Source organism: Pristis pectinata, chromosome 20, assembly GCF_009764475.1.
Source record: "Pristis pectinata isolate sPriPec2 chromosome 20, sPriPec2.1.pri, whole genome shotgun sequence".
NCBI lineage: Eukaryota > Metazoa > Chordata > Chondrichthyes > Rhinopristiformes > Pristidae > Pristis > Pristis pectinata.
Genome location: NC_067424.1, coordinates 13,347,695 through 13,370,085, shown reverse-complemented (window position 1 = coordinate 13,370,085; position 22,391 = coordinate 13,347,695). Strand labels below are relative to the sequence as shown.

The 22,391-nt window shown below is 43.5% G+C and overlaps 1 protein-coding gene across 5 annotated transcripts; it reads right to left on the bottom strand.

Moving 5' to 3' along the window:
• Positions 1-1,766: 1,766 nt before the first annotated feature.
• On the bottom strand, positions 1,767-20,429 carry LOC127580962 (zinc finger protein 623-like). 5 transcript variants are annotated; one of them, XM_052034967.1, is made up of 2 exons: positions 20,252-20,429; positions 1,767-3,972 (listed from the first exon to the last, which is right to left on the bottom strand). In XM_052034967.1, the coding sequence occupies exons 1-2, from the start codon at positions 20,303-20,305 to the stop codon at positions 2,920-2,922; spliced, it is 1,107 nt and encodes a 368-aa protein (XP_051890927.1). In that variant the 5' UTR covers positions 20,306-20,429; the 3' UTR covers positions 1,767-2,919. The 5 variants fall into 5 exon arrangements, with proteins under 5 accessions (XP_051890927.1, XP_051890931.1, XP_051890928.1 ...); XM_052034971.1 differs by lacking the exon at positions 20,252-20,429 and adding an exon at positions 12,432-12,652; XM_052034968.1 differs by lacking the exon at positions 20,252-20,429 and adding an exon at positions 8,092-8,809.
• Between the last annotated feature and the right edge of the window lie 1,962 nt (positions 20,430-22,391).

Here is a 22,391-nt window from a genome sequence, read left to right as displayed (position 1 = left end):
AAATCAAGTGTTCCAGGGTTTTAACCCAGCGACTGAGAATGAATGAACAGCACAGAAACAGGCTCTTCAGCCCACGATGTTGTGCCGAACTACTAATTAAAACATCAAACTGAATTAATCCCTCTGCCTACACAATGTCCATATCCCTCCATTCTTTACACATTTATGTGCTGATTCATGTGCTCCCTTCCCCAGCCTCGATGACCTGCCCATCTCCTCTCCTCCCCCCACCCATCCATTATTCCATGGTCCACTGCCCTCTCCTACCAGATTCCTTCTTCTTCAGCCCTTTGCCTCTTCTATCACCTCTCAGCTTCTTACATCTTCTCCCCCTCCTGCTACCTTCCCCTTCTCACCTGGCCTCATCTATCACCTGAATTCACCTGTCCCCTGCCAGCTCGTGCTCCTCCCACTCCCCCCACCTTCTTATTCTGGCTTCTGCCCTCTTCCTTTCCAGTCCTGATGAAGGGTCTCAGCCCGAAACATCGACTGTTTATTTCCCTCCATGAATGCTGCCTGACCTGCTGAGTTCCTCCAGCACTTTTTGTGTATTGCTCCAGATTCCAGCATCTGCGGAATAAATTGTGTCTCCATGTGCTGATCTAAGAGCCTCTTAAACGCCTCTATCATATTTGCCTCCACCACCACCCCTGGCACTGCATTCCAGGCACCTATGACTTTTCTGTGCAAAAAAAACTTGCTCCTCACATCTCCTTTGAACTTATTCCCTCTCACCTTAAATGCATGTCCTTAACCCCTTCTCACGTTAAATGGCATAAAACTACATCAAATATGAAGCAACATTTTTACAAGTTGTGGTCAGTCATTCTTTTAATAAACTATCAGAGATGAGCACTAGAATTGGGAACACAGCAAATTCAGACAAATATTTCCAACAAACACATTAACACTCCTTCCATTTCCAGCGACATTTGAATGAAATTTCATTAGGAGCGAGATCACATGTCAGCAAAGCAATTAAAGAATACTAACAAAGCACAGGAACTTGTGAGAAGGGATATAGAATTCAAAAGCTTATGTTAAACTTGTACAGGACCTCGGTTAGGGTACACTTTGTGTACACAGCACAGTAATAGTTCCCAAACTTCAGCTTTACAAGGGCATGACTGGAATTGAGAGATTATGGTTATCCTAGAAGATCAGATAGGTTGGACCATTTACCTTCTTCACTAAAGACAATAACCTGATGAAGGTCTTTAGATGTGAATGGGTTGGAGATGTGGAGAACCATAAAGATCTACTGCAGAGGAGGCCATTGTCCATGTCAAAAATATTTCCACATGTAGAAAAATCGAGAACTAAGAGCAAGAAATACAAGAGAATGACAAGTAAATGCAATAAGAAAGGGAGATTTCTTCACCCAAGTGATTAAAATGCAGAACTCATAGACATAGGAAGCAGGCAAGGGAAGTGGTTTCGACATATTACAAAATCAGTTGAGTAACTAGCAAAAAATATTGAATTAGTGAGATCAGTTAGAAGGAATGCCAGCAGTCACACATGGAATGTAACCAGCCCAAGACAGTTGGATGGAATGGCCTATTTCTGTGCTATGATTTCTACATAATGCTACATAAGTGTGGTGTGTATATTGTGCCAGATCTCAGCAACAGCGAAAACAATTAACTTGGACTTATACAACACTTTAAACATCCCAAAAACCCAAGCAGCTACTCAAGAGGGTTCTCAGACAACATTTGACAAGACACATAAGAAGTTAGAAGACGACCAAAAACTTGGTCAAAGAGGTAGGTTTTAAGGGGCATCTTAAAAGAGGAGAGAGAGGTAGAGAAGCAGAGGGGTTTATGTCAGGAATTCCATTTCTTAGGGTTTTGACAGCTGAAGGTGCTGCTGTCAGTTGAAATAGTAAATTCAAAGAAGGTCAAGAAGGCAGAATTGGAGAGGGCAGTGATGTGGGAGCGTTGTAGGGCTGGAGGTGGTCATGAAGGTAGGGATTTGAAGACAAGGGTGAGAACTTTACATATTGAGACATTGCTTAAGGTGCAGCCAGTATAGGTGAGCAGGTCCTAGGTTGGTAGGTGAATGTCACTTAGTGTGACTACAGATAGGAGACAGTGGCCATCATGTAGAGTTGTTCCCTCACAGCGCCAGAGACCCAGGTTCAATCCTGACCTCCGGTGCTGTGTGGAGTTTGCACGTTCTCCCTGTGACCACCCGAGTTTCCCCCAGGGCGTCATAGAGTAATACAGCAATGGAAACAGACCCTTTGGCCCAACTCGTCCATGACGACCACGGTGCCCACCTAAGCTAGTCCCAACCCTTCCTATCCATGTACTTATCCAAATGTCATTTAAACGTTGTTATTGTACCTGCCTAAACCACTTTCTCTGGCAACTCATTCCATATACGCACCACTCTCTGCATGAAGACATTGCCCCTCAAGCTCCTTTTAAATCTCTCCTTTCTCACCATAAACCTATGCCCTCTAGTTCTTGATTCCCTATCTATGCCCCTCATGATTTTATATATCTCTATAAAGTCACCCCTCAGTCTCCTACACTCCATGGAATAAAGTCCTAGCCTGCCCAACTGCTCCCTATAACTCAGGCCCTCGAGTCTTAGCAACCTTCTCATTAATGGTCCTCGCATTACTTTTGTTACATCCTCCTTTCCTCGCACATCCCAGTGGGTTGGTAGGTTAATTGACCACTGTAAACTGTGTGAAGATGAATGGTAGAATTGGGGGCGGGGAGTTGATGGGAACGTGGAGAGGAGAAAAAGTGGGATCAGTGTAGGACTGGTGCAGATGGGTGCTTGATGGTCAGCAGGGAGTTGGTGGGCCGAAGGGCCTGTTTCCGTGCTGCAGACTCTATGAGGATGTTGGGTTGTTTTGGAGGGTGTAGCTCGGGGAGGACAATCAGAAGAGCCGCTGCAGCCTTACTTTTTGGACCTGTCATCCTGCAGGGCTGTACACCGGTGCTTTGCCAGGTAACTGGCCAGAATGAAGCCCTTGCCGCAAAGCGGGCACCGGTACGGCCGCTCCCCGCTGTGGTGGTACTGGTGCAGCTTCAGGCTGAAGGCCTGCGTGAAGCTCTTGCCGCAGTCCGTGCACTTGAAGGGGCGCTCGCCGGAGTGGATGCGCTGGTGGATGCGCAGGGTGGTGGAGTAGGCCAGAGTCTTGCCACAGACGGAGCAGACAAAAGGCCGCCTCTCGCTGTGCACGCGCCGGTGCTGCGCCAGGTTGCGGGAGGCGCGGAAGCGCTTGCCGCAGGCCGGGCACTCGAACGCCTTGTCGGCCCGGTGGATCTGACGGTGCTCGGCCAGCTTGTTGGAGGCGCAGAAGCGCTTGCCGCACCCGGCGCAGGCGAAGGGCTTCTCGCCGGTGTGGATCCGCTCGTGCTTGGCCAGGTAGCCGGCCGCCCGGAAGGCCTTGTGGCAGACGGAGCAGGAGAAGGGCCGCTCGCCGCTGTGGAGGCGGCCGTGCTTCGCCAGGTAGCTGGCGGTCCAGAAGCGCTTCTTGCAGACACCACACTCAAAGGGCCGCTCGCCAGCGTGCGAAGCCCGGTGCCGGGCCATCTCCCCGGACGTGCAGAAGCCCTCCCCGCACACGGAGCAGGGGTAGAGCTGCTCCCGTGTGTGACCTCGGGTGTGGCGGGCCAGCTCGCCGGACGTGTAGAAGCGCTTCTCGCATGCCGAGCAGCCGAATGGTCTCTCCTCGCTGTGGATCCGCTGGTGCCGGGTCAGGTTGCTGCAGCTATAAAAACTCTTGCCACACACCGGGCACTCAAACGGCCTCTCACCGGTGTGAACCCGCAAGTGCCTCTCCAAGCCAGAGGGAGACTTGAAGCCTTTGCCACATTCGGGGCAAAAGTAGTGGTACCAGGACTGGAATGCTTCAGGGTGTTGTGGCTCACTCATTAAATCACCAGCTTCTTTCTTTACCTCCATGTTCAACGCTGTTGGGGAAGTGATTCCCGACACCAGGCTCTGCTGCAAAGAAATGGACACTTTAATCTTGTGGACAGACTGGCAAGATGCCAACTCGCTGCTGCTTCCCTGTGCTGTCATTTATTCATTCATTCTAACAGTTCTTTTGGAGTCTCCGACAGGTACACGGATTGGAGAGGTTTGAAGGTTATGGGCCAAATGCTGGCAAATGGGACTAACTTGCATGGGGCATCTGGGTCGGCATGGACTAGTTGGGCTGAAGGGCCTGTTTCTGTGATGTATGAGAGTCATACAGCATAAAAACAGGCCCTTCAGCCTACCGTGTCCACGCTACCTGTTGTACCTATCTACACTTATCGCCTCTGTACACATTGAGTCCATTGCCTTGGCTAGTTGCTTCTTATATGTCGTGAGAGATTCTGCCTCCACCTGCTCCTCAGTGTGAAAACCCTCAGTGTGAAAACATTCTCCTTCAGATCCACTCTAAATGTCCCAGCTCTCATTTTAAACCTATGCACTCTTGTCTTAGATACCCCCACCAGGGGAAAAAGATTATTATCTACCTCATCTATGACCCTATAATTTTATGGATGTACCCCATGGTGCCTCTGTTCGTCAACACTCCTTCGGGCCTGACCGTTTACTGTGTACATCCTACCCTTGGTTGCCTTCCCAAAATACATCACCTTGCATTTGTCAGGATTAAATTCCTTTTGCCATTTCTCCGATCAACTTTCAAGCTGATATGTATGATGCTGTAGGTCTTAGACAACCTTCCTCTCTATCTACAACACCACCAGTTTTCGGATCTTCTACACACTTACTTGTCATACCTCATACACTCACATCCAGTCATTAACATACATTACAAACTTTCAAGCTGATTTGTATGATGCTGTAGGTCTTAGACAACCTTCCTCTCTATCTACAACACCACCAGTTTTCGGATCTTCTACACACTTACTTGTCATACCTCATACACTCACATCCAGTCATTAACATACATTACAAACATCAGAGGTCCCTGCATTGATCCATGTGCTTACAAAAGTCCCAGTACTGATCCTTTTCCCCCTTCTGGAATAATTTCTCTAACATACACACAAGAATTTTTGATCAACTTCATTAATCCTGAATTTCTTTTCACAAAGGAAGTTTAGTTTGTGTTGTGATGTTCTGAAACAAAGTGAATATTCACACATTTACATATGGCGTTGTGGTTACAGTACTGGTCTGATAATCCTCAGAACACTGGTTTAAATCCCACCGTAGGAACCTCTGAACCTAAACCAGTTCAGCAGAAGCAACCATGAGCTTGTAGGGTTTGTAAAAACTCAATTGCTTAAATAATGTTCTGTTTGAAAGGAAACCATCTTTTCCCCATCTTGGTTCCATCCCACACAAACATCACTAACTCTTAACTGCCCCTCTAATGTAGCCTTGGAAAGCTTGCATCAGTGGATACTCAGAACAAAATAGTGATTGGTTAAAAAGTATAGCTGAGTTTATCACTTGCTAAAACATTTTAAAATAGCTGCAGAAAGTGTTGTTAAAATGGATTATATCACAACTGACTGTTATGTTCTAATCCCATTGGCCAGCATGACCCACGTTCTTTTCAAGGACAATTTAAAATATTTTCTAGGAATCCACTATCTAAAGGGGAGAAATGGTCAACTTTATTAGAGCTATTGGTTGGGAAGGAAGTCAAGAACCTTCGTGCAAAATGGAAACAGTAAAATAATAGGAAATAATGAACATTGTATCTTGAGAAACAGATAGACTTTGCTTTTGGCATATCTTTGATGAACATCTCATTATCTCTGTTGGCTCTAAAGGTTGTTACTGAAAATAAAATTCGATTGTTTCAATTGAGTCTATAAACAGAACAACTACAAAATAAGACCACATTTTCACTCAGTTAGGTGCTTACAGGATATCTGGTTCGTGGTTGGAAAAGGTAAAATTTGGTTTACTTTGCTCCATCAATTTTACTTTAGACTTGGAAGATCAATACTCTTTAATTGATCTTCCAAGTCTAATGTAAAATTAATGAAGCAACATAAACCATATTTCACCTTTTAGTTAAATGGGGTATATCTGACCTGGAGTGTATGATGAAGTAATGTAGAGGGATCTTTATTAGTACCTCATCCATGCTGTACTTGCCTTAGGACTATTTTACAAGAGAGCACAGAGGGAGCTTTATTCTGTATCTAATCCTTGCTGCAGCTGCTTTAAGAGTGATAGACAATAGAGTTTCTCTGACTGTTCTGTACTTGTCCTGTAAAGATAAAAAGGAGAATGTATTCTATAATCAAAACCATGCTCCACTTGCTGAGGGAGTATTTGATAAGACAATATAGAAGAAGCTTTACTTGGTGTCTAACCCACACACTGCCTTCCCTGGGACAGTACAGAAAGGTTAGAACCTTATGTGCATCCTGTACTATAAAGAACCTGGAAATAGTTGATGTGAAAACTGAAATTTACACTTCACCAGACTTCCCATCTGATACCGACATGAGAGTCCAAAATAATTTTGCTTCCTGATAATATCTCTCTTAATGTTGACCATGAATTCAACAAAATTGAAAATGTTAGAAATTATAATTAAATAATGTAGTCACCAAACTTCAAAAGTACGAGGTGTACAAGAATCAATGTGTTCATTATTCATGAATCAACATTGAAAGAAATTACAACACAGAAACAGGCAGTTCTGCCCATCCAGTCTGTGTTGGCAGTAACCTTCATTCCTTCTACCCACTCTGTCCAATATCCCTTTCTTTTTTCCTTCTGTCACCTTTCTATTCCATTAAAATATTGATATGGTTCCTGCTTCTACCTCTAACTCCATTAATTCGGGACGTAGCCTCGTAACTATGCCCAAATCTCTTAAAAAATTAAAAAGCAAATCCAATTGGTCTCCCAGTTCTGGCACCACGATGCAAATGGCATTTTTCTATGCTGAAAGTATCTCTGGTGCTAAGGTTTGTATCTCTTCAATCACCAGAAAATAATCACCTCAGTTACCAGAAAATGTTCACTTCAATCTATCCTTATCCCAATCCATTGTAATTTTAAAAGACCCTCTCTTAAATCTTTTTTATGATCTTCTCTACTCCAAATGATCACAGCTGTAAATGTCCCACTTATCTCAAACTTTCTCACACCTGACAAGGCTTAGTAAACATGCTATGCATCTGTTGTATTACCTCAACATCCTTCCTTTTATGGAAATCTTAAAACTGGCCACATTACACCAACTGAGGTCTTACGCTGATCCAGTTGCACATTTTGGAATTGATACCCGCAACTGCCTGATGCTCTGTGATAAAACATCACTCAACCGCTCTGCATACATGTGTTGTTGTACTGGAGCTCACAGCCAAAGAATGCTTACTTTCTAAACAGAGCAGCAACGTTTGAGATAAGGACTTCCTAACCTCAATTAGAAGGCTTATCTGTGTCTTCTCATGGCAACGAGAAACAGCCAATAAGTAAGTGTTGGCCTTGAGAGGTAAAACACCTTACAGAGAATTTTGTTACTGGTACTTAAAGGAAGAATTTGGTTTGTGTACCTCCCTGCATATGGTCAGGCCAACTGATTGATTAATTCTGAAGTGCCTTCAGTGTCACGTAAGGAAGGGCAATAGCCGCTTCGCACACATGTTGATCCCACCTACAGGAACATCATGTGGTCATTTTGATTGAGGTATAAACCATCACCGGGGGGCCCTGGTGTACTCTCTGGGATTTTTTTTACCGGGGTTCAAAGCTGGGGTTTAAAGAACAGCAGCTCTGACGGTGGAGTGCTGTCTGGCTGTCAGTTTGCATTAAGTGACCCGCGAATTCCTGATTTAATGGCTTCTATCTAATGCACTTAATTCATAAACTGCAATGGAGGTTGATTTGTGGAGAATGGCAGGTTAACTGTGAAAGCAAGGGTGAGCTGAGCAAGGCCCAGGGAGACCCCATGAGCTTGACTGATCCCTCTCGCCTTCCACAGTGCCGCCCCCTCCCTTACAAACACAGGGATGGGATGAGATGGGAGAAGATCCCCCTTCTTCTCCCGATGGAGAGTCCGAAGCCTCCGATAACCAGGGATGATGCGAACTGGCCGCACGTTTACAAGCCCCGAAGGCTAACCCTCGCTACCTCCTTACTCACGGTCATCGCCTTCCCAGGGGAAGGCTGCGGGTGATCCGGGAGTGTCTGCCCCCGCTCGGTAGCAGTTTCACCGCCGCCGTGTGAGTTTCCCGATCACCGACTCCGGTAGCGGCGCAGGGAGATTCAACCATAATACAAAGAGATTGAAGATCTTTGCATGCGCATGCACAATTCACTTTCCTTTCTCCAGCTATGGGTTATGGGTAAATACTTTCCACAATCTTCACTTAAAATGGGTCTTCTAGCTACTGTTCAGTAAGAATTTACACGTAAATCCATAGGATCTCCCTATTGTCCACCAAGGCTTTTTTTTGCAGTGAATTACTTTTTGGGTGTTCGCGGGCGATGAATCACTTTTAGAGTACACATGAGTAATGTGCACAGCAAGATCCCACAAACAGAGGTCAACGAGCACATGGTCCGGCCAACTGATTGATTTTGAAGTGCAGTCAAGGTCAGGGTAGGGAAGTGCAATCGGCACTTTGCACAAGAGCTTGCCCCATGAACAGCAACCGCCAGATAACATTGAGAAAATACAGGAGCCTGAGGGCATGTACCACCAGGCTTAAGGACAGCTTCTACCCCACTGTGATAAGACTATTGAACGGTTACGTTATATACCTTATACGATGAGATGGACTCTGACCTCATGATCTACCTTGTGACCTTGCACTTGCTCTGTAGCTGTGACTCTTTGTACTGTTATTGTTTTTACCTGTACTACCTCAATGCACTCTGTACTAAACTCAACGTAACTGCACTGTGTAATGGATTGACCTGTTCAATCAGTATGCAGGACAAGTTTTTCACTTTACCTCAGTAAAGCTGACAATAATAAACCAATACCAATACCAGCTATAAACCATCAGCCTTTTCCCCTCAAATTTTCCCCTCAACTCCCTTTTTAAATCTTTGCCCTCTTACCTTAAACCTATGTCCTCTAGTTTCAGACTCCTCTACCCTGGGAAAAAGGACTGTGACCATCTATCCCCTCATGATTTTATATACCTCTGTAAGGTCACTCCTCAGCCTCCTATGCACCAGGGAAAAAAGTCCCAGCCTATTCTTGGTTCTTGGACCATTGGGATCTCTTCTGGGGCAGAGGCGACCTGTACAAGAGGGATGGGTTGCCGTTGAACCAGAGAGGGACCAATACCCTTGCAGGGAAATTTGCTAATGCTACGCAGTAGGGTTTAAACCAAATTGGCAGGGAGGTCAGACTCTGAGCAGGAGCAAGTCATGGGATAAAGCAGTAGCCAGTGAGAACAAGTTTAGTAATCAGGATAGCCAGGGGCACAGTAAAGACAGGGAGAGGTATACCCAGTTAAACTGCATTTATTTCAATGCACAAGGTTTAACAGGTAAGGCAGGAGAACTCAGAGCATGGGTTGGTTCTGAGGACTGGGATGTTACGGCCATAACAGAAACATGGCTGAGAGAAGGGCAGAACTGGCAGCTCAGTATTCCAGGATACAGATGCTACAGGTGTGGCAGAGGTACAGGTAAGCAAGGAGGGGGTGTTGCCTTTTTGATAAGCGAGGACATAACAGCAGTGCTTAGAGATGACATTCTTTGGGGATTGTCCAGTGAGGCCATATGGGTAGAACTTAGAAACAAGAAAGGGAGGGGCACTTTTATGGGGCTGTATTATAGACCCCACAGTAGTCAGTGGGAACTTGAGGAACAGATGTACAGAGAAATTGCTCATAGTTGTAAGAATAATAGGGTTGTATTAGTAGGAGATTTTAATTTTCCGGTATTGACAGGACTACCCTGAATGTTAAGGGCCTAGATGGGGTGGAGTTTGTGAAATGTGTCCAGGAAGGTTTCCTGAGTTAGTATATAGAGGACCCTACTCAGGAGGGTGCAATACTGAACCTCCTCTGAGGGAACGAAGCAGGGTAAGTAACAGAAGCAGTGGTCAGGGAGCACTTTGGCTCCAGAGACTATAATTAGTTTTAAGATAGTGATGGAAAAGGTTAGGACGGGTCCACTGGTCAGGGTCCTAAACTGGAGCAGGGCTAATCTGGGGAAATTTGGCAGGATCTAGCAGAGATTGATTGTTTGAAAGGAAAGGAGCGAATAGCAAGTGGGAGGCTTTTATAAGTGTGATATCAAGAGTCAAGGAGCACTATGTTCCCATTAGGGTGAAGAGTAACTGGCAAGTTTAGGGAACCTTGGCTGATGAGAGATATTGAGGCTCTGGTCAAGAAAAAGAAGGAAGCATACATTGGGTTTAGGAGGTCAGGGACGAGTGAATCCCTTGATGACTATAAAAAGATTAAGAATACTCTTAAGAGGGAAATCAGGAGGGCAAAGAGAGGGTGTGAGATGGATCTGGCAGGTAAGGTTAAGGAAAATCCCAAGAGGTTCTAATGCTATATAAAGAGTAAAAGAGTAGCTAGGGAGAGAGTAGGCCGCCTATGTCTCGGACATTTGGGAGGCTAGAAAAGAAATTGCGGGGACCCTTGTGGAGATATTTGCTTCATCGTTAGCCAGTGGTGAAGTTCCCGAAGACTGGAAGGTGGCTAATGTAGTTCCATTGTTTAAGAAGGGCAGCAAGGACAATCCAGGGAATTACAGGCTAGTTAGCCTGGCGTCAGTAGAGGGGAAATAACTGGAGGGAACTCTGAGGGACAGGATCTACCAGTATTTGGATAGACAGAGTGTGATTAGGAGGAGTCAACATGGCTTTGTGGGTGGAAAGTCCTGCTTGACAAACCTTTAAGAGTTTTTTGAAGAGGTAACCAAAAAGGTAGATGAGGGTAGGGCAGTGGATGTTGTCTATTTGGACTTTAGTAAAGCCTTTGACAAGGTCCCGCATGGTAGGTTGGCCTGGATGGTTAGGTCCCATGGAATCCAGGGAGAGCTAATTAGGTGGATTCAAAATTGGCTCAGAGGTAGGAAGCAGAGGGTGGTGGTTGAAGGTTGATTTTTGGAATGGAGCCAGTGACTAGTGGTGTGCCACAGGGGTCGGTGTTGGGACCCTTGTTATTCGTTATTTATATAAATGATTTGGATGCAAATGCACAAGGCTTGATCAGTAAGTCTGCAGATGTCACGAAATTAGGAGGTATTGTTGATAGTGATTACAGGGGGATCTTGATCTGTAGGGAAGTGGGCCGAGGAGTGGCAAATAGATTTCAATACAGATAAGTGTGAGGTGATGCATTTTGAAAAGTCAAACCAGCATAGGACTTCTACTACGAATGGTAAGGCACTAAGGAGTGTAATGGAACAGAGGGACCTAGGAGTACAAGTGCATAGCTCATTGAAAGCGGCATGACAGGTAGACAGGGTGGTGAAAAAGGCGTTTAGCATGCTGGCCTTCAACAGTCAGGGCACTGAGTACAGGAGTTGGGACATTATGTTGCAGTTGTATAAATTGTTGGTGAGGCCGCACTTGGAGCACTGTGTACAGTTTTGGTCACCCTGTTATTGGAAAGATGAAGTTAAAGAATGAGAGGTGACCTTATAGAAATGTTTAAAATTCTGACAGGCATAGATAAGGTGGACGGTAACAGTCTTTTCCCCAGGGTAGGGGAGTCCAGAACTAGGGGGCATAGATTTAGGATGAGAGGGGAAAGATTTAAAAGGGACCTGAGCGGCAACTTTTTCACACAGAGGGTGGTGAGTATATGGAACGAGCTGCCAGAGGAAGTGGTTGAGGCAGGTACAATAATATTATTTAAAGAGCACTTGGATAGGTACATGGAGGGACAGGGCTTAGAGGGATGTGGGCTGAATGCAGGAAATTGGGAGTAGCTGGGTGGGCACCGTGGTCGGCATGGACTCATTGGGCCGAAGGGCCTGTATCCGTGCTGTATTGCTCTATGACTCTATCCAGCCCCTCCATATAATTCAAGCCTTCCAGTCCAGTAACGTCCTTGTGAATAGTATCGTCTTCCACAGTACTGGTCCACTAAAATCACAAATCAGACTGTGCCAATAGTCAACTATCTTTTTCACAATATGATCTTTGGAAACAACTAATGTAACAAGAAGAGCAATAAATAAGAGAAAGGTGTGGAATCAGCTTTCTTATTTTACAGCAGAATCATAAGCTCGCCATGAGATTGACAGCTCAGAGTCATTTGCAACTGCACAGGTACTGACACCTTAAATTGAACTTTAAATCCAAATCAAGGTACTTTCTGTTAGCCCAGCTTTTACTGCCAAGGTAATAATGAGTTTAGTGGTGCCTGCCAATATGAATATGGAAATTGCACAACTATTTGTGATAAGAGATACCCCATGGATTATAAATTGTTCCCTTGACGGATGAGTTGTTTGTCTGTCTTAATGGATCTGTAAAAGTGATAACTCACCCTCAAACTCACTGTAAGCTTTGTAAAACCGTTGGAATTTTGTATTCATTAAGGTTTTCCCAATGCACCTTAGCCTGGAGAGTTGATCCAGAGACATGAGTTCAGTTCCCATGATGGCAGCTGGAAAATTGAAATTCAAGTATTTGAATAAATCTGGAATAAAAAGCATCTGGTTCATTAAGGCCCTTCAGAGAAGAGAATGTGCCACCCTTCCCTGTAGTGGCCTAGGTGTCACTCCAGACCTATCAATAAGATTTGGGCCAAGTACCAGCCTGGTCAGTGATGTCTATGCCCCATAAGTAAATAAACTAGAAAAATAATCAGACCCCTCTCACCCTGGTCATTCTCTCTCTTCTCCCCTTCTATTGGACAGAAATACAAAAGCTTGAAACCAGGCTCAAGGACAACTTCTATCCCACTGTTATAAGACTCTTGAATGGACCTCTTGTACAATAAAGGTGAACTCTTGATCTCTTAATCCACCTCATCGTGGCCCTTGCACCTTATTCTCTACCTGCATTGCACTTTCTCTGTAACTGTAACACTATATTCTGCATTCCGTTATTGCTTTTCCCTTTGCACTACTTTGATCTACTTATGTTTTGAAATTATCTGTATGGATGGCATGCAAAACAAAGTTTTTCACTGTATCTCAGTACATGTGACAATAATAAACCAATTACCAAAATGGTACACAATGACCAGATGATATAATTAGAATATTAATTGAAAACTTAGTGCTAGCTGAGATGCTGGGTATTTCTGGCAATTTCCTTGAATCTAAAATTTAAACCTTTGCCAGATGATCTTTTATGCCCAGCAGGAAAGGTGTAAAGAGCCTTGTTTTAAAGGCATCTGAAAGAGGCCAACCCAGGCACTTTCTCAGTACTCTGCTGAGTGGTCACCTAATTTTTTGTGCTGAAGTCTCTGGAGAAACACTTGAACCAAGAAACCTTCTGACTCAGAGGTCTAATAACCAAGATCATAATAATTTGGAATCTAATTGAGAAGGTTCAAATGGTTTTGGTTTGGGACAATAGATCAACAGTGCATTACAGTCCTCTTAATCACTTTATACTCCTTTCTGTTTAACTTTATCTGTTGCCTTGAAGCAGCATCTTTTACAGGTCTATGAGGATAAACACATCCTTTTACTGTGACTCATATATAATCTTTTTATCCTTTTGATTCCTGGAATGTCAACATTTCAAAATATCATTAAGGGGTTGACAGTTTATTTGGCAGTCTTGAAGGATAACAACAGATTCCATTCGTATATCGACATTAATGCAGAAAACACCCCAAGACACTTGACAGGACTAAGCGCTTCCTTATTGTTAGTAAGCTCCTTCAGAAAAAGCACTAGATACATTAACTATTGGTATTGGAATATGTCTGAGCTCATACTTCAGCAGACATGAAGACAATTTGATAAATATTCTGAGGTGTTACTGATTATTCTTGGGGGTTGCGGAGAGGAAACTAACAACATTTTCACCTCAAGAGTTTAAATAAACAACTTGTGCTGAGCTTAAAATAGTAATGGGGTCAAGAGAATTTAGAAGGATATGGTTCTATGAATGCAAGGGGGAGAGACAGTAGAGTTTGAAGTTGAGGTTAATGCTGCTTGGAGTTTGGTCGAAAGTCAAGGAGAACAGTAGAGCTAAGAGGTGACGAATTCTTGGTGGAGGTTTTGGAAGCCTACCTTTCATTTGGTTAACCCTTTTGTCTATTGTATTTACAGGGAGTGAAACAGCTTGCAACATCTCTATACCAACAAGTTAAAGGACTAAAAGGAAACAACCAATGGGTAGTTACTGTCAGTCATTATATTGTGAAACTCTGTATTGCATTAAGGAAAAAACCACATGGGTTTGACGTGAGTAAGGCACACCATGAGTGCATCGTCAGGCAAGGCACATAACTTCAGCAGCGATCCTTACTTTTAAAAAAGTGTCTGGCCTTGAAATTCAGATGCATGCTGATGTTTCTTTTTCCCAAAGCTATGTATCTAAAAGTGGATTTTTTTTTCTTGGAGTGAAACACAATTGCATTTCCAGGTCTAATAACTTCACTCTAAAACTTGGCTGGGCAGCTCCATTTGTGAAGCACCCTACCATCTGACATGATTTCCATGACATCATTCTCTGTGTTTTGCTCCTTTTGGAATGTTGTTCTGAGGCACACCTGTTGTTGGGCACTCCCAGAAGAACCAGATTTTCATAATTATACCCTCATAGACCCTGCTCATCACTTCCTCTCCTTCAGAACCCACCCACCAATCTCTACACCCCACACCCAACCTCCTTAATTGGCCCAGATCACAAACCTCCCCAGATAATTCCTGGCCTTTGTAATTAAGATAAAATGGACCAAGTTACCATCATTGGTCTGATACTATATCCAAAAAATTCCTATGCATGTTGTGCCAAAAATGAAAGATGGCAGTTAGCAAACAGTTCATAGACTTGGCAACTCTATTCCTGTTGTAGGTCAACATTCATCAAGAAACAGGTCAACAACAACAACAACAACAACAACAACAACAGAACCTACCACAACCCTTGCAACAGTGACAACAATGACAACAACAACTATGGCTCAAAGAGGTAAGTTTTGTTTCGGGGTTAAATTCAACAGGATAAAAGAAGCAGACTTTCCCTTGTTCTGTTTGAGAACAACACCATGTTAATGTGAAATCACGAGGCATAAGCCTACCTCACAGGCTGCCTGGCCAACCCCCAGAAATAACGGTAGGTGAGGTCTCAGATGGGGTGTGAGAGCGGTATCTCTGGAGCAGGAACTTGATGTGGCAAGTTGTGGAGATAAGAACAGCACAAGAAAAAGAAACCAGATATTTAGATTTTTACAAGAATAGGCTATCTGCTGGACTGAATATGTTGATTTGTACTCTTGCTCCTGCACTTGGGTTCATGGCAGTGGAAAAACTCAGTCAATATCCCTGCCCCATAATCCTGACCTTGTGATCTATCAAAGGATGGGTAAGACGTGGAATCAGAGGAAAGATAGGTCAGGCTGATCAGCTGGATCAGGGTACTGGGAAGGGAAATGTTTAATTGTATGCATCATGTATGTGCGAATTAATGAAGGAACAATTAAAGGCAAATTCTACTTTTCTACTTTTTTTGATGAGGTAACGGAGTGTTAGCTGAGGTGGATGTTTTACGAATGGATTTTAAAAAGTTTGTTAGCAAAATTGAAGGCCAGAGAATAAAGTGGCAGTACCCAAGATCCAAAACTGGCTTAGGAACAGGGAGCAGTCTTGGGTGAACAATTGCTTAACAGGCTGGAGGAAATTATACAGAGGTATTCCACAGGAATTCATGCTGGGACCAATGGTTATCTTGACATAAATTAATGTCTTGGTCTTGGGTTTGTAAATTATCATTTCAAAATCTATAAGTAGCAAAGAGTGACTGAGGAGGGTAGTGATCGACTTCAAGAGGACAGACTGGTAGAATAGTTGACATACTTCACCACTTGGGGGGCAGGAGTGAGGTAGTTGGGGAGAAGAAATAGAGAGACCTGGGGTATATGCGCACAGATCTTTGAAGGTGCCAGGATATTGAGAAAGCAATTGAAAAAGTACAGGGGATTCTGGACTTTATACCCTTGCTAAAATGCAGAAGAGTAAGGATGTTATGTTAAACCTTCACGAAAGCTGATTTGACTTCATCCAGAGTATTTCGTTTCACTTCTGGGCACTGCACTTTAGTGAGCGTTTGAAAGCCGTCTAGAGAGGGTAGTAAAGAGGTACTAGAATGGTCCCAGTGATGACTAAAGTTAGTTATGTGGGCAGCCAGAGTAAAATGAGGTTTATGTAGAGAAGTTTGAGAGATAACTCGATAGCTGTTAAAAATCATGGAGCGTTTAGGTAGAGTAAATAAAGAGACACAAGTGATAAGTTTGGAAACCAAAGACACAGATTTATGGTGACTGGCAAAAGAGTAACAGGTAACTTTCTTATGCAGTGTGTGGTTATGATCTGGGATTCATTGCTGGAAGAGGTGGTGGAAACAGATTCAATCACACTTTCAGAAAGGAGTTAGGTAAGGAAAGAAGGTGAAAAAAAGTGCAGAACTACAAGGAAAGTGCCGGGGAATGGGACAAATTGGGTTGGTTTGGTAGAAGATTATCCTGGACCTGACAGCTGAATCACCTTCCATGGAGATTCAATGACAAGACAGATGGAAGAACTGACAAATTTACCAGTGAGACAGTAGGATGAGACATTGATCAATCTCTTAATAAAGTTGTTAAGCCTGTTCAAAATAAATTGTGGATTAAAAATAGATCATGTTACTCATACAGATCATCTTTTAAGCTGCACTTAGATGTGTGCAGTATTGAAGGTTTTGCTCTTGAAAGAATATTGAGACCAACAAGATGTAGAGAAGAAGGTGATACCACTGTGATGAAACCTTGCTGCTCTTTTCATTAAACCAGAGAAATTTAACAGAAGATGTGGCTCAAGTGTTCAAAATTTTGGTATGGTGACACTCATGTTACGTAGTAGGTGACTAGAGGTACATAAGTTGAGATCATCGCCAAGAGAAAGAAGGGAGATCTTGGAGGGCAAAAATCTTTGCTTGTTGTTGTCAGGACAGGGAATACCATTAGAAAAGTAGGATGACAGAAAGTGGGAGGGAGCAAAATCAGGGGAGTGGAAATAAAGGGATTGTTCTTTGAGAGATTGGGCAGGGGTGGATGGACTGAAGAGCTTCCTTCTTAATGGTACTGCTACATTTTTCTATGATAAATAAATCTGTTACTTTAAGAAAACAACCTTGACCTCCCTCTGAACTCAGGAAGTGAAAAGTGTATGTGCAACAGAGTAAGATGTTGAAATAAATATTACATATTTGTTTTTGAGTTCAGCTAGGGGTCTGTTTATGTTGTTTAGCAATCTGAGAATGATGCCAGTTTGCAGAGGCGGTTAACAATGACTCCTCCAAACTTGTTCTTGTTCTCATTCCATATCCTTTTCTCCAGCCTTGTGACATCTGATATCATGCTGCTAAAAAAAAAGCTGCCTACAGATTGGTTATTGGATAATAAGCACCTTTCATCTCCCAGTAAATTCAGGAGTGGAATACAATTGTAGCATAATATGAGAGGAGGCAGGCTGGGTTTCTGTGTAACATTATGTCCTGGGGTGAGGCAGTTATCCAGTGAGAGGGAAAGGAGAATGGTCTTCCATTCCCTGGGGTTCAGGGGAATGGTAGATGATCTCATTGAAAATAGGCTTGACACAGTAATGCTGGGAGGGTGAATCTTCCAGAGAGCTGCTTCCCCATGAGAGGGTAAGTGCTGGGCGGATGTGCCTCTGCACAGGGTAAATACTTGCAGGTTATTTCTCCTTAACAGGGAAATATGTGGAGATGGTTTCCCCTTAACAGGGTAAATGGTGGGAGAGTAATTCCCCTTGACAAGGTAAAGGGTAGATGCTGGGAGGTTGTTTTTTTCTTGACTGGGTAAATTTTGGGAGATTTTTGCCCTTTGACAGGGTACACACTGGCAGTTTGTTGCCCTTTGACACTGTAAGTTATGGGAGGTTCTCGCCCCCTTGACAGGGTAAATGCTGGGAGACTATTGTCCAATGACGATAAATAGTACTGTTACCCCATAATAGAGTAATTGGTAATCAGTTTATTATTGTCACATGTACCGAGATACAGTGCAAAGCTTTTGTTTGTTTGCATTGCCATCCAGACAGATCCCAGGGGTGTGTGCTGAGTCCCTTCCTGTATGCCCTTTTTACTCATGACTGTTCATCCGTCCATGAAACAAACACCATCATAAAGTTTGCAGACGACACGACAGTCATTGGCCTGATCATGAACAGTAATGAATTGGCGTACAGGGATGAGGTACAAAACCTGACAGCCTGGTGCTCCGCCAGCAATCTCATTCTCAATACCCAAAAGACTAAAGAGATTGTGGTGGATTTCAGGAAGTCAAGGAAGATAGATCTTGGTCCAGTGTTCATTCGTGGCGAGGCTGTGGAGAGAGTCTCCAGTTTTAAATTCCTGGGGGCATACATCACCGAGGACTTTTCCTGGGCAATACACACCTCAGCTGTCATTAGGAAGGCACAGCAATGCCTCTATTTTTTGAGGAAATTGAGGAGAGCCAGACTGTCTCAGAACATTTTGGTGAACTTCTACCGGTGTGCGGTGGAGAGCATCCTAACATACAGCATTACTGCTTGGTATGCCAGCTGCACTAGGAAGGAGCAGAAGGCTCTGCAGAGGGTCATCAAGACGGCCCAAAACATCATTGGAATTCAGTTACCAGCGATGGAGGACATCTATCAGGCTCGATGTCGGAGCAGGGCTTTAAACATCATTCGAGAACCAGCTCACCCTGCTCACTACCTTTTTAAACTACTCGCCTCTGGTAGGCGATACAGGACAATACATGTACACACTACAAGACTGAAACACAGCTTTTTTCCCAAAGCTGTCAAATTGTTGAACATGGACTGACACCTTCTATACATACATACATTCACATACTATGTCTTTCCCTCCTTTACCGGCTGGACTCATCATGGTGTTATTTAATATATTGATATTGATATGCTGCTGATCATCATTATTATTATCATCATGGTTCATTTGCACACTGCCTTTTTATATTTTTTTATACTTTATATTTGTGTAAGTATGTTTGTTTTATTTTATAGTTATAATTGCTCTTATCAATTTACTGTTTTGGTTTTTATTAGGCAAGGGAGTGCCATAGTAATCTCGTTGTGTTGTTGTTGCAACAGTACAGTGACAAATAAAGAAATAAAGATAAAGACATTCCATACATAAGTACGTCAAGGCAGTACAAAAGGAAAGCAAAACAGAAAGCGGAATATGGTGTTACATATACAGAAAGTGCACTGCAGGAAGACAAATAAAGTGCAAGGGCCATGACAAGGTAGATGGAGAGATCAAGAGTTCATCTTCATCATAGAACAGGTCCGTTCAAGAGCCTTGTAACAGCGGGATAGAAGCTGTCCTTGAGCCTTGTGGTAGTTCAAGCTCAAGCTTTTTTATCTTCTGCCTGATGGAAGAGGGAAGAAGAGAGAAGGACCAGGGTGGGAGGGGTCCTTGATTATGTTGGCTGCTTTCTAAATGCTGGAAAGTTGACAGGACAATTAATAACTAAGGATCAAATTCCTCAGAGTGGGGCTTGGCCATTTAGGATGAGATAGGACGAAATAGGATGACATTTCTTTACACATGGATTGTGAATCTTTGGTATATCTCTCTGATAGGACTACAAGTGCTCAGTCATTAAATGTACTCAGGCTCATGGATTGTTGGGCACCAGGGAATCCAAGGATGTGGGGATCAGGTGTGAAGGAGGAGTTAGCCACATGCCCCTAGAACACACTATGCAAAAGATGTATTTCACTGTGTGTTTCGAGGTACACACATACAAAGGTACAAAGATATCTTATATTAGTGCATGGTAGAGCAGTCTCAAGGAAATCCTGGTCACCTCCTGTCACGGTAGTGTAGTGGTTAACATAATGCTATTACAGCGCCAGTGACCCAGGTTCAATTCCGGCCACTGTCTGTTAGGAGTTTGTACGTTCTCCCCGTGTCTGCGTGAGTTTCCTCCGGGTGCTCCGGTTTCCTCCCACATTCCAAAGACGTATGGGTTAGGAAGTTGTGGGCATGCTATGTTGGTGCCAGAAGCGTGGCGACATTTGTGGGCTGCCCCCAGAACACTCTACGCAAAAGACGCATTTCACTGTGTGTTTTGATGTATATGTGACTAATAAAGATATCTTATCTTACCTTATCCTGATGAAGGGTCTCAGCCCGAAACGTCGACTGTTTATTTCCCTCCATGGATGCTGCCTGACCTGCTGAGTTCCTCCAGCACTTTTTTTGTGTATTGCTCCAGATTCGAGCATCTGCAGAATTTTTTGTGTCTCCTCCTGTCCTTATTTCTTATGTTCTCACACAATGACAGCAATGAGATATTTTCTTTCTGCCACCAGATTATGTGAAGTATGCCTCAGTGGGATCAATTCTCTTCGTGGTGCTGGTTTTGCTCCTTGCTGTTTGTCTGTATCTCATCCATAAGAAGAGAAACCATCTGCGTAAGTGTATCATTATCCTTTGAAGAGCAGCAACCTAAGAAGGACTGTATTTATTCAGAGCTTTACATGCCCTCTGTCCATTTCAAAGTGCACTGCAGTTAGTGAAGTCACTGCTGATTAAAGAGGAGCTGCAAGAGCTGATTTCTACACAGCAAACCCTCACAAACAGATTGCTAAAATGATAGACACGAGAGACGGAAGATGCTGGTATCTGGAACCACAAATAATCTGGTAGAGGAACTCAGCAGATTGAGCAGCATACGAGGGGGGAATAGGAATTGTCAACATTTCAGGTCTGATGCAGGGTTTTGACCTAAAATGTCGACAATTCCTCTCCCCCCACACATTGTGCTCGACCCATACAGTTCCTCCATTAGATTGTTTGCTACCAAAACGATTGGTAATCTGATCTAATTTTGGTCATGTCAGAAAGGGGATAAATGTTCACCAGGACACAGGGGAAAAATTTCATACAATATCTTTAACATCCACCTGAGAGGCTAGATTGGGCCTCTGTTTAATAATTAATAATAAATAGCATTTCTGCCTGTGCAGTACTCCCTCAGTGTCACACTGGGAGTGTCTGCTATCTCCAGAGGAGATAGCAGACACTCCCAGTGTGATACTGAGGGAGACTTGAACCCGTCTTTTTCTGCCCAGAGGTGAGAATACAAGCAAATTATGTATGGGCAACATCACAAAGAATGACGTTGGGGTTGATTTTAACCTGTTATGCTTATCAACAGGGCTGGTTCAAGGTTTATAGCCCATCCAATTTTTCTCACCAAGAGAATGGCATAAGTGACTTGAGGGGTGGTTACACCAGCCTCCCCTCCTTGGATTCTGTCTTTACCTCTCACTGTCTTGGTGAAGCAGCCAGCATAATCAAAGACCCCACCCACCCCGGTCATTCTCTTTTCTCCCCTCTTCCATCAGGTAGAAGATACAGGAGCCTGAGGGCACGTACCATCAGGCTTAAGGACAGATTCTATCCCACTGTGATAAGACTATTGACTGGTTCCCTTATCCGATGAGATGGTCTATGACCTCATGATCTACCTCGTTGTGACCTTGCACCTTATTGCACTGCACTTTCTCTGTAGCTGTGACACTTTACTCTGTACTGTTATTGTTTTTACCTGTACTACGTCAATGGACTCTGTACTAACCCAATGTAACTGCACTGTGTAATGAATTGACCTGTATGATTGGTATGCAAGACAAGTTTTTCACTGTACCTCGGTACAAGTGACCATAATAAACCAATACCGATACCAATACCAGAGGCAGAAGTCTCTTCCTGGGGAAATCCAGTTGTTAGAGCCCCATTTCCAGTCTGCGGTTATCTGGAGTATGCCTTTCCACCAAGAATGCAGAATTATCAAAGTCAAAGTTGAGTTTATTGTCATATGCACAAGTACATGTATGCACAGGTGCAATGAAAGACCTACTTGCAGCAGCATCACAGGCACATAGCATCATATAAGCAGCATTCACAAGAAAAACATAAACATAAATTAAACACAATTTTTACAAGAAAGAACATAATCAGAAAAAACACTGTCCATTTTAGTGCAAAGTGAACATTTAAAGCCTTATAAACACTTTGAAGTTGCTTAGATCTTTATCTGACACCGTGTTTGTGTGATCACCTGTGACATGTAGTGTTGGCAGGAGATGCCAAAGTTGCCAATGGTTACATCACTGCCTCCTTTGGTGATGTTGTAGCAACAGTGTCAAGCTTTGCCTTTTTTCTTTCACAGGCAAGGACCCAGATATTTCCCAGAAGGTGAGAACAAAGGAAGAGGAGGTAAGCAAAAATTATTTTTTGT